Consider the following 15,017-nt stretch of genomic DNA (forward strand, 5'->3'; position numbering starts at 1 on the left):
CAGTAATTTCCAAGTGGTTAGGAAGGCTAAACAAATAATCTGTTTATATCTGTAGTATATTGAAAAATGATGTTCAATTCAGTTGGGGAGGGGGAAGGTCAAACTCACTGTTTAGCATTATGCATGGAGTATCAAATGTCTACCAAAGAGACGAGATATAAATCACTCTCAAAACAGCAACACCTGTGTAGTAGCTTTCATATATGGTGCCTTTTATTTTCTTTGCTCTTTTTTGTTTGTTTTGTTTGTTTGTTTTCGTATTTTCTGGCATTTCTAGAACAAATTGTATTACTTGTATTCTTTTTTTTTTTTCTCTCTCTCTCTTCGGCCGTGCCACGTGGCTTGTGGGATCTTAGTTCCCTGACCAGGGATTGAACCCGGGCTCTCAACAGTGAAAGCGCAGAGTCCTAACCACTGGACCGCCAGGGAATTCTGGTGCCTTTTATTTTATTTTACTTTTTAATGATCAAAAAGATTCAGGCATAAAAAATTCTGAGGGTAAGCTCTCACCTGGAACGACAGTTGCATCATTTTTAGGGAAAAAGTACGAATGTTTCTGTATCCTAGAAGATACAGTAACAATATATGAAAAAAAAAACTTTCTAAGATAATAAATATTTTTGACTCATCAGGGGATACAAAATTAGATTTCAAGAACCCAGGCCCAAAAGAAGTTAAGTACTTCTTTGAAAGAAATTTTGAAAGAAAAATTTTGTTTTGCATTTATTTTTTGTTTTTGTTTATTGATTCTTGTGTGGGTTAAATAACTGCAGATTCCCTTAGGAAAAAAAAGAACTTGTACCACAGCATGGAGGGAAAAGTATGAGTGGATAAAGAGATTCAGTCCTGAATCCCTCTCCCTAGGGATGTAATGGTAGCATCATTACTTGGCATCAATAGAGCTCAGTTTCTTCTGTAAAATTAAAGTTCTCTATTGGTCAGTGAGTTTGTTTATTCATTCCAGAATATTCCTGCCTTAAGGTCTCTGCACTTGTTATTCCCTCTGCCTGGAGGGCTGTTCCTTTAGATATCCTGGGGACTTGACCTCATGCCACTTTAGGTCTCTCCCAACATACAATCTTACCAGAGTTCTTTAAATGCCTTACGTGAAAGAGTAAATGCTGTCTACCATTCCAGCCCACTCAGCACCCACACCCTGTCTCCCTCACCTCCAGAACACTTACCTTCTTCAGGGGTACCATATGCTTACTGTCTGTTTCCCTCCCACCTCCTCCACTGGAATATAAGCACCATGAAATCAATGATTTTGTCTATTTTATTCAATGCTGTTCTAGTGTTTAAAAAAGTACCTGGCCAGGCACTGTGCTAGCAGCCCTGGAGATACACGGAAGACTAGAACATGTTATCTACCCTCTGAACAGCTTAATATATTGGAGAGTCTGACATGTATGGACACAGGGGTGTCTATACATATACATATGTGTGTATGTATTTGTACATATACATACAGATACACATATATATAAAGATTTATATATATATATCTATACCACAAGCTCCTGTGTCTAACTGTGGAAGCTGTGGACAGCTAGGCAGCACTACTCATATAAATGGCACCCTTTGGGATGTACAGTGTTCAACCTGCACCACCATACCCAGCTTCCTTGAGACTGAAATCTGTAAAACACAAAGCTGATGACGCCATTGCCATTTAAAACCTACTGATGTCTCCCCATTGTCTACAGAATAAATTCATCCTTCCTGATCAGGTCCCTACCCACCTCCCCAAGCAGCTGCATCTCCCAGCTCTCCGCCAGACTCACTTCCGCGCCAGTTACTATGAACTCACACATCCCTACTGCATGTCAACGCTCTCCTCTACTCCAGACTGAGCTACGTGACCTTCCCCCCTTTCCTCACTGCAGCCCTTCATGCTTTTATCCCATTGGGCTTTGATTCGCCTCATATATGTTGATTCTGAGCTCCCTGTGGTAAGGTTCTATGAATCATTCATCCTGTATCCCCAGCATGTTAACACAGGGCTGAATAAATGAATTAATTATTCACCAAATACAGACATGACTTAATTTGCTAATTCACAGAACAGTTCAAATATCAAATTATTATCAAAAACTGATCAGACTTTCTTTAAACGAAAGCGGGACCAACACGGTCCCATCAAAGCGATAAAAGTGACTGTGTATGGGTGTACAGTCTTCATCTTGCTATTAAATACCCAGGGACTGAGTTACTCAGTGATCATTATATATATATTTTTTTAGTATTGCAAGAATGTTGGGTTGATGAAGGCTAAGTATACACTTTAGACTCTACCTATGTTCATTCACATCAAATCAGGAGCTTCTTCTGACCTCCTTTAGAAGAAGAGCAACGTAAAAGTGCTTATCTCCTTGGTAAGACAGCGAACGCCTCTCGGATTTACCCATCAGCCATGATGTCTATTATTAGTCTATTAGAGAGCTAGACTTCCACCTACAGAACTGAATCAAAGCTATTTCTTTGTTAAGGCATGAAGTGGGGATTTGAAGGTGTCCCAAACACATTAGGCTTATTAAATAAAAGTATAGCTTCTTTTAATGAGACAAGAATCTGGGCAAGATTTAAAAGAAAAAAAACCCTGAAACTGTCTGACATACTGAGCTCTCTGGCTTCTTCTCTGGGCACAATCAGCTCAGCTGGGTTCGTTCCAATCAGCAGACAAGGGAAGAGGCATGATCCAAATACCCTCAAATCTTCCAGTCAAGGGCTGCAAAATTAGATGACACAGTACCATTTCAAGCCTTGGACAAACATTTCCTTTTATAGATTGACAGAAAGCAATTCTAAAAAGGATGCTCATTTTGGGAATGTCAGCACATATGAATACACTGAAACAATAATTTCCCAAAATAACAGCAACAGTGAAGTTTATAGAAAGAACGCTCTAATGTATTTGTACTTTATTTCTTCACATATCAAAATAATGTTGTGTGTGATTTACAGAAGTGGAACACCTTTTTAAGAACCATTCCTGAGAAGGCATCTGATAGAATTATCTCCCCGAGTCAGATTATATTTAAAGTGACAGCAAGTTTAAAGATGAAAAAAATCTGAAATTATTTCATAAAAGTTATATTCTTATTGGGATTCAGGTCTCAAAAAACTTTGCTAATTTTAGATAGTTATGGTTTGGAGATATTAAAGCCACAACATAAAAATAAGAGCTGCCTTCATAAAGGAATATGGGTTTCTAGTCAGACAAACTTTGATTTCAATATGAGCTCTGCAAATTATCAGCTATAGGACCTCTGGGGATAGAGTAAACCTCTCTGGGCTTCCGTTTATTTGTGCATAAGAACAGGAGCACAGGGGCTTCCCTGGTGGCGCAGTGGTTGACAGTCTGCCTGCCAATGCAGGGGACGCAGGTTCGAGCCCTGGTCTGGGAGGATCCCACATGCCACGGAGCAACTGGGCCCGTGAGCCACAACTACTGAGCCTGCGCGTCTGGAGCCTGTGCTCCGCAACAAGAGAGGCCACGATAGTGAGAGGCCCGCGCACTGGGATGAAGAGTGGCCCCTGCTTGCCGCAACTAGAGAAAGCCCTCGCACAGAAACGAAGACCCAACACAGCCAATAAATAAATAATTAAAAAACAAAACAAAACAAAACAAAACAGGAGCATAGGGCAAATTAAATGAAAACTATGTAAGTTCTCACAGAATCTGCCTGAAAGAAGTCAGTCAGTAACAGTTTTGTTTTCTCTTTCTTCCTTATCTCTAGGACTCTTCTCTACTGTAATTTAAAAGACATTAACAAAGTTACACATGAGGAGATTCAGAAATAAGGATCAAGAATTTTAAAATAAGGAAAATGAAAAACACACACAAAAAACCCAAACCGAAAAACCTCCAAGATTTCTGACCCTTCTCTGATCATCAGATGCAACCTTCTAAATTAAAAACCATGATGTTTGAGCCAGCAGCAGAATCTGAAGGAATAGGATATCCAACTTGCTACCCTATCTGTTCTTTCAAAGAGCATCTAACTGCAAATAAAGATTCGACTCTTCATTTCCAGAATTCACAAATTGTTTTCCTTTAAAGAAGAAGGGCACTTGACACAGGCAATATAATAAAAACAGGGGGAGGAAGGCAGTGTTTTAATTAGCTTAAATGTAATTGACAAGGAACTATTTAAAAAGAATATCCTTTTAACAGGTTCAAATTTTAGGGATACTAACCAAAGCAAAAAGCTACTAACGCTACTAATGTATGTTGCTTCTTTTCCACTCTGACAGTTACAATCAAGATCAGAGAGGGCAGAGAACTCAGAGATGGTGTGAGGTAAACAATCACGTGCATTTACCAATTCTGCGAAAACTGACACTGAGGAAAGCTGGTCCATCTCCTTAAAATCTTCATCGGCTTCCCCCACTCTCTACTCCACCCTTTCCCACTTCACTCTTACTGAAAGTATCAGGTCTAGATCTTTATTCTTTCAGTTTAAGGCTTGTTCCTGGTTAAACACTAATTCCTCTGAGGAGGGCGCTCTTTCAGATATTCTTATTCATTTACACTTTACTTTGAAGGAAGTTGATTATTCTACCAGCATCAAGAAATGAGGAGTAGGAAGGTTTGGAGTTAGAGAAAAAAGAAGAAAAAGGGGTACAGAAATTAGAGGCTCTGGGTAAGAGAGCCAAATTTTACCTATTTAAAAAATATCATTGTTTTGCCTAGGGTTAGAGTTAATTATAATAATTTGCTCTAATCCTGTGCCTGTACCTCTTTTTCCAAACACTTATTTCATAATTATGTTTGTCAAGTAGTTAAGGGTAATGATCCTATTATAGCATCAGAGGGAAAAGGAAAAAAAAAAAAAAAGAAACCCCAGACCTAAGCAAAACAGACGTTCTATGAATTGCTGGAAGTTGGCTTTGTCAGAATTACTTGAATACATTGTCTCTGGCTCAGACAGTATCTCTACAGTTGAAATACAAGAAGGGTAGAGCCTGTCTGTAGGCCTCGCTATGGCCGGTTCTTCCCATTTATCTGAATTCACTGAGGCTGAGCTGATAAACGAAAAGCAAGTGAATCAATGAAAATAGTTGCAATGATCGGTTCAAGGACAGCTCAGGAGCCTTGCTATAAAAATCTATTTAAATGGAAGTGAACTTAGGTTGCAGCTCTAGCCACCAAGCATTGTTCCTTTTTATTCAAAGACCAGAATATCTAAATATTATATATTGGGGCGGGGAGAGGTGCAATTTTGGCTAACAACTTCTGCATTTCAAATCAAAGGAAAATTTCTTGAAGATTTAATAAACGTTCATTTTAAAAACCAGTAAAATTCATAATACCAAATATTTAAAAACAGCATTTATTAGCATATTAAGGTTTATGCTATGTAAATATAATAATGTCAGCAAAGTAAGCCACCAAATTAAAAATTCAAACTATGGCATGAGGCAAGGGTATGAACCCGAATGCGAAAGGAGACAAAGAAGAGATTCAGTTGGAGAGAGTCACCTTGTGGGTTAGGATCTTGTTTGAAGGGCTGGCCTAGGACAAGGCAGTTTCGTCCCTCTCTAGTGTCAGTCTTTCCTAATATCTTCCTTTCTCATCTTCCCGCTTTCTTCCTTGACACTGCACTGGTGGCCAATGAGATAAGAGGCATGCCTTCAAACCCCTCCTAAACCATGGCTTTAATTGGAGAGACGTGTTTCGGTTGCCCAGGGCTTCTAAAATGTGCTGCCTCTATTGCACATAAACCCTTGATTTTACCACCTCTCTACCTGCAGACATCCTTCTCACCTAACTGAAAGTTCTGCAAGTGCCAGAAACAGATGCACGGATGTCTTTTGAAATCCTCTCATCTCGTACATGCCAAGATGATGTTCAATCCTCTTATGATTTGAAGCATTATTTTATTGATCATAGTATACTGGAATTTTTTTGTTTGTTGGACAGCTTTTGAGTTAATAGAAGCCATCAAGATCCAAAGGCAAACAGAAAAAAGAGGAAAGGGAAATTAATAGTGAAACAGAGACATGCATTAAAAATCAGAGAAATTAAGAGCAGGAAGACATATCCACCGAAAGTTAACTTTGAGTAAACCTAAGTACAGATTTTAAAAAAAATTCTCTAACAAGGACTATATACTTATTCATTCCAGAATAAAACTTTCCTCAACATATTGTTTTAAGTTTTGAAATACACCTATATTTAAGAGGTCTCTGCAGAACATTCTTTTCACTTCATCTAACAGTATCTTAGCACTTCTCAGCGTTTACACACACATACTCCTTCTTGAATGATGGTTAATTAACTATTGATGGGTCCTGGCATTCTAGGGCTTCCCAAGTGACAGCTCAGTATTCTTTACTAATCATTTAATGAAAACACTTACATGAATAATGAATCTGGCACTTGCCTAGATACACATGCAACTTTTGTAATAGTAATAAAGGCAGGCGTACGCACAGTCAGAACAAAATATTGTGGGGCTTACAAATGTTTTCACAAAGCAAATCGGAGAGGTTATGTTGAAAATGAAGCTCCAGTTCCTAAGGCTGCTATTAAAAGTTTCATATTAAAATATACTATTATATTCTCAGCACATAATATTAAAAGCACAAAAAATGGTTATGTTTAAGACGTTAATACCATGATTTGCTCTATAAGCCCGAAATGGAGTAAGCATAACTTAGATTTTAGTAATCACAGTGCCAAACTTACAGAAACACACGTATCTATAACACACACACACAAATTATGTATATATTATATGGTGCAGGAAAACAGTGTGATTAAAATGTCTATGAAACTTATGATTCATCTCAGAATTGAACCTTGTCATCATTTAGTCTAATTTTGCAGGTGAGAGCATGGAATCCTTGATCTTAAGATTTAGCTCCCACAAAACCGCAATCACTGGGCTGATCACTGAACTGGTGATGAAGTGACCGGGCACGCCAGCACTTAAATATCATTTCAGCCACCCTTCTGATCCAACGTTTCAGGTTAACATTGGCTTTGGAGAAACGAAGTTAGTACAACCAGTTATTGGAACAAATGAGAGAAAAAAGTGTTTTTATGCATGTTCAAGTGGAAGAATATGACTGGTAACAGACATTACAGGCACTCTTGAGAAAAAGATAGGCTTTGGGAGTTAGAAGTCCTAAACTTTGTCTCGTCACCACTTATTATATGACTCTGGAGAAGACACTGAACTTCTCTCATCCTCAGTATCTTCATTTGTAAAATCAGCATAATGACACTTGCAATAGTTATATTTCCTAGTTGTCATGTACTTACACTACACACTATTACCATTATTGTTACTACTACCACTAATAATAATATTAATTTCACCCTTGAGGCTCTCATCTGTCAAAACTTTGCAATTTAATTTTCATGCCTTGTAACTGTATCACACCCTCACAATGGTCCTGTAAGGTACGCATTCTTTCTTACTACAGATGAAGAAACATCTCAGGGTGGTTAGTTAACTTGCCAGATGTCACATGGCTATTAAGTGACTGAATGTGAACTTGAATCCAAGTCTTTCTGACCGCAATTTCATTAGATTTGCCATATCCTGTTTCCTCTAATATATAATATACCTAGTACCTATTTATCACAGAGCTATATTATTCATTTTATACACCCTCACATATACACACACATAGGCTTTAAATTCTACAATGCCCTACTAATTTTTTTTTTGTTTTAATTTCAAGGCCTAATTCATGAAACAGAGTAGATATTTAGTCAATACCTGGGAAAAAAGAATTAATATATGGGAGGTAACTAAGATCATTTTAAGTAAAGTGTTAATTAACTTTTGTGTTGGCAGCAATAGTGGCTTAATTTAAATCTTCCTCTTCTTTAAAATTATGTTATTAAAAATTACGCTAGAGAAAAAATACACATAGACTAGTCACAGGTGCAATTCTAGACACAGAATCGACGATGAAAAAGCAGCTATTTTCAATGAAAAAGGGCTAAACTCTAACCCTGTGTTACAGTTAAAGGAGTGAGAAACGATCCCTTTAAAAATTACACATGATTTGAATTTTTCAAAGGGGTAACACAGTATCTTCCAAATTTTAAATTTCAAAAAAGCTGTTCTGTACTTTCCTATCAACACAAGATAATACCGCCTGTCATATTTTACTTCTCTCGACTGTTCTATATGAATAATGAAAACCATGATGAGAATTAGATAGTGACACTCGAAAAGAACAATTTTTTTTTTTTTTTCAGAGTTAAGGAGAAGGGGCGGGAAGTCTTAAAAAAAGAAGTCTCATTTCTATTCAAAATACAAAATTTCAACTACGTAAAACACTCCACGTTTCCCCTAATCTCCTCCCAAAGAACACAAGGCTGAATGGAAAGGTGCCGACACGTGTGCCCGTTCAGAGCTAGAATGACATGTCTGGGGAGCAGGAGGTGCTGCTGTTTCCAGTATCCATTGAACACCTTGGCAATTCTTATTTCATCCTGAGAAGGTGATACTTACTCTTGTACTGCTCTGGCTATGGAAAGGGCCGTAGATCCAGTTTCATTAACGCTATCTAAGGTCACATTTGGCAGGTCATCATCATCACTGTCACTTTTACTTTGTCTGGGAGATAGGCCTCGGGGGTCCATTTGTGCTGGGAAAAAAAGGCATATATAATGAATTAAAATTAGTGTGCAGAAAGGTAACCTTGTCCTGGACCAACATCAAGCACGGAATGTCTCTTCTGTGTCTATCACACACATGGAATTCTCCAGAAATCCCAGGAATTCGTGAAAGGCGACGTATTTTATGGACTGAGCACGCACTGACTCTTTTCCCTCGTTCACCTGATTTATAAAACCTCCGTCAGCTCTCCGTAGTTTCAGGGGATGATTATGGAATAGAAACTGTAAAATCCACAACATTACCAGCTTCTGAGTGGTCAGAAGCTGATTAGGTAGCTCATGAGTTACTGTTCTACCCTCTGGCTTCTTCTGGCTTCTGCTGCCAGAGTTCTGGCCATTTCGCTGCACATTAGCGCTTTCCCTGGAAGGTGGAGAGCAGGAGGGAGAGAAGGTTTTATTTGCTTATAGCTCCCATCAGAAGCTTAAAGAACAACAAGGTTTACAAGACTAACATAAAGGTTTAGGTATTCTTCATACTACAGTGAATCCTTGCCCACAGTTCATTGTTGTTCTAAGTGGAGAGCTGAGTGCAGGAAAAGGACTGAAGTAGTAGCATTTTAACTGTGTTTACATGTGCTAGAAAGTGCCCTTCATCTCTATGCTGATCTCATTTTCCAAAAATGCATTTTCTAGATAATATCCTCCTCCCACTGCAAACTTGCCGAAGCAGGAAATAGCCTGATGTTCTGACTCCTGTTGATTGGGACCATCAGATCCTTTTAAACGAGAGGATTACCATCAACATTTAATGTATTAATGTATATTTTAAAAAATAGATTTCATTTCCACCTCCTTCTCTTCATGAACAGCTTTAGCAACCACCGTCTAGGATTTCCATCAGCCCTCTCACCTCAGGCACGGAAGAAGCACACCTTCTAAATTAAAAGTACTGCGCTAGCTACATAATTGCATTGCTAAAATATATGACTTCAACCCTCAGCCGGCTCCCTCAGCCTGCTCTTCCAAGCTGCCTACAAAAGATTTCTGAAACCACCACTAGCTGTAAAGAAAAGCAAAATACACTTAAAATCGTGGTTACAATGACATTCGGGTACATTTACAGTTTCATTTTTTTTTTCTCAAATCATTTTTTTTCTTGTTGTTACTGTGCATCAGACATTAGGTAGAGCCACAGGAAAATGCTGATATTGTCCCATTTTTTAAACCACAAAAGACAATTTCTCGTGATTCTACCTAATACTTACCATATGAACAGAAACACTATACCTAGAGAGTTTTGATATATTTCTAACTAAACTTGGTTAGGAAGGAGCGAATATCTGTTGAACCTAGGGCGTGAGTATACCTGACATACATTCTGCCTGTAAGTCTCAACACGAAAATGTACTTTGAATGGTGGAAGTGTTTGGTAAATGTTGGCTAAATTAAAGAGAAAATAATGAAACTAATCTAAAGCAGTGGTCCTTTGCTGATGACAAATTTGCCCCCCTCCAAAAGACATCTGGCAATGTCTAGAGACACACTGATTTGTCATAACTTGAAGGAAGGGGGAATGCTACTGGTACCCAGAAGGCAGAAGCCAAGGATGCTGCTAGACATTCTACAAAACACAGGACAGTCAGTGCCCCATGACAAAGAATGCACCAGTCTAAAACGTCAATAGCACCAGGCTGAGAAACTTTGACCTAGAGATTTAAGAGTTTGGACGTAACGGTGTTACATCTGATGACTTTCAATTGGGTAACTATGTTCCAGTTTCAAAGTCACTAGCAACGAAATTAAATCACACATTCGATTATCCATCTTTTCTGGTTCTATCCTCAAATAAAACAATTCACTGTCATGTGACTCAGCACTCGTAACTTCCACCAATACAGCACTCACTCACTCCAACGCCAGGAATGAATTATGCAGTGACGCTCATTAAGAGTCCTTGAATGTTGTCTTTTTACCACATGGTGGGACAAAGACTTTCTTTTCCATCTGATCTCTAGAGATTTCTTAGGAGAGGGATGTTGGAGAAACTCTTTGTAGAGGAAAGTAACCAGTTCCACAATTATGCAATAACAGAGAGCTACTTAAGTATTCAGTCATTCCAAAGGCACTGAAGGCATCAGACCATTTAAGGTTTATTTTGGCTACAGGCAACAGAAACTGGCTCGGGCTAACTTATATTAAACGAATGTACTGGAAAGATACTGAGCAGCTCACAGAATGGAAGGTAAAGATGAACAACCAGCACTCAAGGAGCCCAAGACACAGAGATGATACAGGCATTTCAACCAGGAATTCATAGATAAGTTTCCTCTGGGCCCATCTCACTGTAAAATGATTCATTTAACAATCGTTCACAACTGCTCAAATTCAACCAAGAAAATGAGCAATAGACCTAGCTAGGCTTCCAAATCTCATACTGTGTGGTGTTACATACACCTGTAAACATCAACAATTTAACATTTAAAGTTCCTGAAACACCATGCACGAAGACTCCTTTGCCAAGATATCAAATTAACAAATAGCCAGAGAAAAGAGAATATTTTGGTCCCATTTTGAGCAAGCCAACTAGAGCTCTCATAGGTAAGTAATACAACTCAAGGAAGACACAGGCAGTTAACCAATAAGCAATTTGGCTGTGAAAGTTAGTCTCGCTGTATGACAGATTCCAAATAACTGGTGTGAGGAGTTGATCATCTAAATTATGTTATGTTTCTATCTTAACGAAAGTTTAAAATATGTTAACTATGATGTCTTTTTTGATGTACTTTTCAGGAACATTATAATTGAGGATTTCTTTCCAATAGTTTCAAAAAATATTATGAAATACATCTGCTGCCGTCATGCTGGGAAACTCTTTTTACCCGTTACCTTCAGCCAAGTCGAGGAAGTAATTAGAAAAGCTTCTTAAGATGTGCATTGCTGATTAGGTCAGATGATTAGCTTATCTACATACTCGCATAATTCCACTCTATTTTTATTAAATGTGGGGTAGGGACATTTATCCTAGTTAACCTCCATTAGTCTTTGAGTTTCTCAGCTCATTTAGGGAATACCAATTCTTTGGGGTGCCCATGCAGAGAAAATAGAAAAGTTACCTGGGCACCAGAACCAAAAACATACCTATTTCCCGAAGTAAGAGAGCAGCCAGAGAACTATAAGCATCTGAAAAGAATTTACATTTGAGATTTTATTCCTCTTAAATGAAAAAGGGATCAGACACTGGTGGGTACCCCAGCTCATTGCTGGTGGAAGTGTCATCCCCGAGGTGGAGGTACTGGGGAACACGGCCCATGTCACACAATCTTGGGAAGATAACTGCAGAACCCCCAACACCTGAAGTTGAACCTATCTACCCTTTCAAACAGCCACCTATAGTCAATGTTATTGTAAAGATCATCCCGATGAATCTTGTCTCCCTGTAGCCATGCTCTCGTGGGGCTCCTTCCCACCGTGACTCTGGCCTTGGCTCGATGACTTGAAGTCACTTTAGACTGAGCGGACACATTCCAGCCACCAGATGACCACGTTCATAGGACTGACTAGCGTGAGAACACCCCGGCTAAACCCATTCCAAACTTTTGACTCACAGAACTGTGAGCAAATAAAATAGTTGCTATTTTAATCTACTAAATTTGGGAGTGATTTGTTACACAGCAATACAAAAATCAATGTACTGACACAGGAGGGAAGGGGGGCAGGGCACAGCCTTTGAAAGAATGACACAGCCCGAGGACATGACATAAACTAGAACCAAATGGGTCCAAGATGGCGGACAAGCTGACTTCCACTAGACCTTGAGCCTCACTATACACTCACTGTAACACATCAGCAAGCTAAATGACACACCCACAGGCGCCATGACAGTTCCAAGATGGGCCATAAGGATCAAAAAGTGGGCAGTGGCCCAATTCCTGGAAATCTCTGCCCCATCCCAAAATAGCTGGAATACTCCTCCCACTCATTAGCCTATGAAATTACCCTCCCCTATAAAAACTGACAACCCCCATACCCTGGTGCCTTTCTCACCTTCTGAGATGGCCCACACTCTGTCTGCGGAGTGTGCTTCTCTCTAAATAAATCCACTTCTTACCCATCACTTTGTCTCTCGCTGAATTCTTTCTGCGATGAGACATCAAGAACCTGAGCTTCATTAAGTCCTGACACCAGGTGTGTGATCTCAGTTGGAAGACTGTGGGTTTTGGCCGGGTTCGAGTCCCAGCCACATGGGTTCAAGTCCCAACCTGAGGTGCACGGTTTCAATACCAGCCACTCTCCCAGCTCCTTCCAGTAATTTCCTGGCAACGATGTGGAGAAACCTCTGCTACAATTATAGTCAGCCTATCACATTCCTCTCTATTTCCCTCCCAAGAGGTAATCTGGCCTTCAGTGGCATATATTTAAGTGGGCTATTAATACAATAAAGGAAAATAAATGCCACATGTTATTTTACATTATTTACTTCTTAATCCAAAATGTGCAAAATGTATTTACAGGTATTTTGTCTTTAGAAGCGTCTTCTTTGATCCTTGACCGTGCCTCACACAGGCTTCTATGGGAAAAGGGGCCATGAGTTCGCATTATTGCTCTAGTGAACAAAGCTTTCCTACCCAAGTTCATAGTTCACAGGAGGCTCAGATGGGCAGAACTCCCAGGTACATGATCACCCAAAGCTACACTTCCTATGTTTGTCTTTCTAGAACTCACATGAAACATGTAAACTTTACTTTCCCCCCACGTAACAGTGGACTGACACAGACACGGTGGCATCAACGTCCATTCTCACCTCCGTCACCTCAGGCTAGGTGCTCTTCTAACTTCCTTGGGAAGGAACTGGTCCATTCAGCTATTCTTAAAGGAAAAGAAGCTTTCCCGTAAGTCACCATATTTACTATGTATAATACAACCATCTTTGAACACACATGGAAATTTACAGACTAACGTTTCCTAACCAGAAGGAATGCATTCAGTCGCCTTCACCTCCGCCCATCAGGGCTGGAGGGGAGAGGGGTGCACGTGGATGGAAGCGGGGTGAGGCAGTCAGGTGGGCAGCTGCAGTGCTGCCAGCCTTTCTCTTCCCCTGTCGGCCACTGTCAGGCTGCCTGCGACCTGCAGATGCCCTCATTGCTCGCCCTGCCAAGGCTGAAGCGTGCCCCAGTTACAGAAACCTTGGTTTCCAGGAGGGCCGCTGCTTCCCTAGAAACAAGGGCAGTGGGAGGATGGGGGGGGGGTGGAAATGGAAAATGAATGTATAGGGGGGAGAATTCCTAGCATCCCAGAGTAGAAGAGTCCTCCTTCAGCACTTTCAATGTAGGAATGCTCCAAAAATGACAGTCACAGAGGTTTTTTTAGAATAAAAACATGGCTCTGGCTTCAGAGAACATGGGTGAGACTTCTGGCCCTGCCACTTGTCATTTACAGCCATCTGGCCTTGGGCAATTGATTGCCCACCACTAACCCTCAGTTTTCTTCCCCTGCCACTGCTGCTGTGAGCAGTAAATGAGATAATATATGCAAAGTGTTTAAGTACCCTGCCTGGCACTTAGCAGTCAGTCATCATTCTGTTTCACCCTGGCAGTAAGTTTAGTACTCCTTCAGCCTTCCCTTATATCGATATAATACTATTTACAAAACCCTCATCTTCCCCTGGACTTATTCAAATCAAGCATTTTTCTTTTTAAATGCACCTAAACTGAAAATACTACTAGAGAATATATATTGAGTAATACCTTAAACCACTACTTCTTTTAATCCAAACATTCCATACTTAAGATGGTTTGAGTTACGATTTTTCGACTTTACAATGGAGTGAAAGCAATATGCATTCATTAGAAACTGCACTTTGAACTCTGCTCTTTTCCCGGGCTAGCAACATGCCCTGCCAGACTCTGTCATGATTCTGTGCAGAGCAGTGCGCCCCAGCTCCCGGTTGGCCACCCAATCACAACTCTTCACGACCGGTACACTTACAACCGTCCTGGTTTTCACTTTCAGTACAGTGTTCAGCAAACTACATGAGATGTTCAACACTTTATCATAAAGTAGGCTTTGTGTTACATGATTCTGCCCAACTGAAAGCTAACAAGTGCTCTCAGCACGTTTAAGGCAGGCGAGGTTGAGCCATGATGGCCCGTAGGTAAGGTGCATTAAATGCATTTTTGACTTAAGATATCTTCAGCTTATGGTGGGTTCATCGGGATGTAACCCCATCTTAAGTCAAGGAAGATTTGTATTCAGTCAACAGATGTTTATTGGGTACCTATGAGGTACCAAGCACTCTTCTGAGTGTTGGGGAGAAAGGAGAGAATAAGGTAGATAAAAATTCCTGGTTTCGTACTGGGGCCAAGGGGGGGAGAGAGAGATAACAAAAATCAATAAATAAGAAAACCACATCCTCTGTTAGACAGTAAGTGCC

General features: G+C 39.9%; 1 protein-coding gene across 8 annotated transcripts in view; it reads right to left on the reverse strand.

Annotated features, from left to right (window-relative positions):
- KLF12 (KLF transcription factor 12) overlaps nucleotides 1–15,017 on the reverse strand; it is a 460,572-nt gene that overhangs the window by 110,325 nt on the left and 335,230 nt on the right. For all 8 annotated transcript variants that reach the window (XM_068526890.1, XM_068526894.1, XM_068526888.1 and 5 more), the window contains one exon: nucleotides 8,481–8,616. In XM_068526890.1, coding sequence (XP_068382991.1) covers nucleotides 8,481–8,616 — 136 coding nt within the window. The remainder of the gene's footprint in view (nucleotides 1–8,480; nucleotides 8,617–15,017) is intronic.

Source organism: Eschrichtius robustus, chromosome 18 (genome assembly GCF_028021215.1).
Source record: "Eschrichtius robustus isolate mEscRob2 chromosome 18, mEscRob2.pri, whole genome shotgun sequence".
NCBI classification, from domain to species: Eukaryota; Metazoa; Chordata; class Mammalia; order Artiodactyla; family Eschrichtiidae; genus Eschrichtius; species Eschrichtius robustus.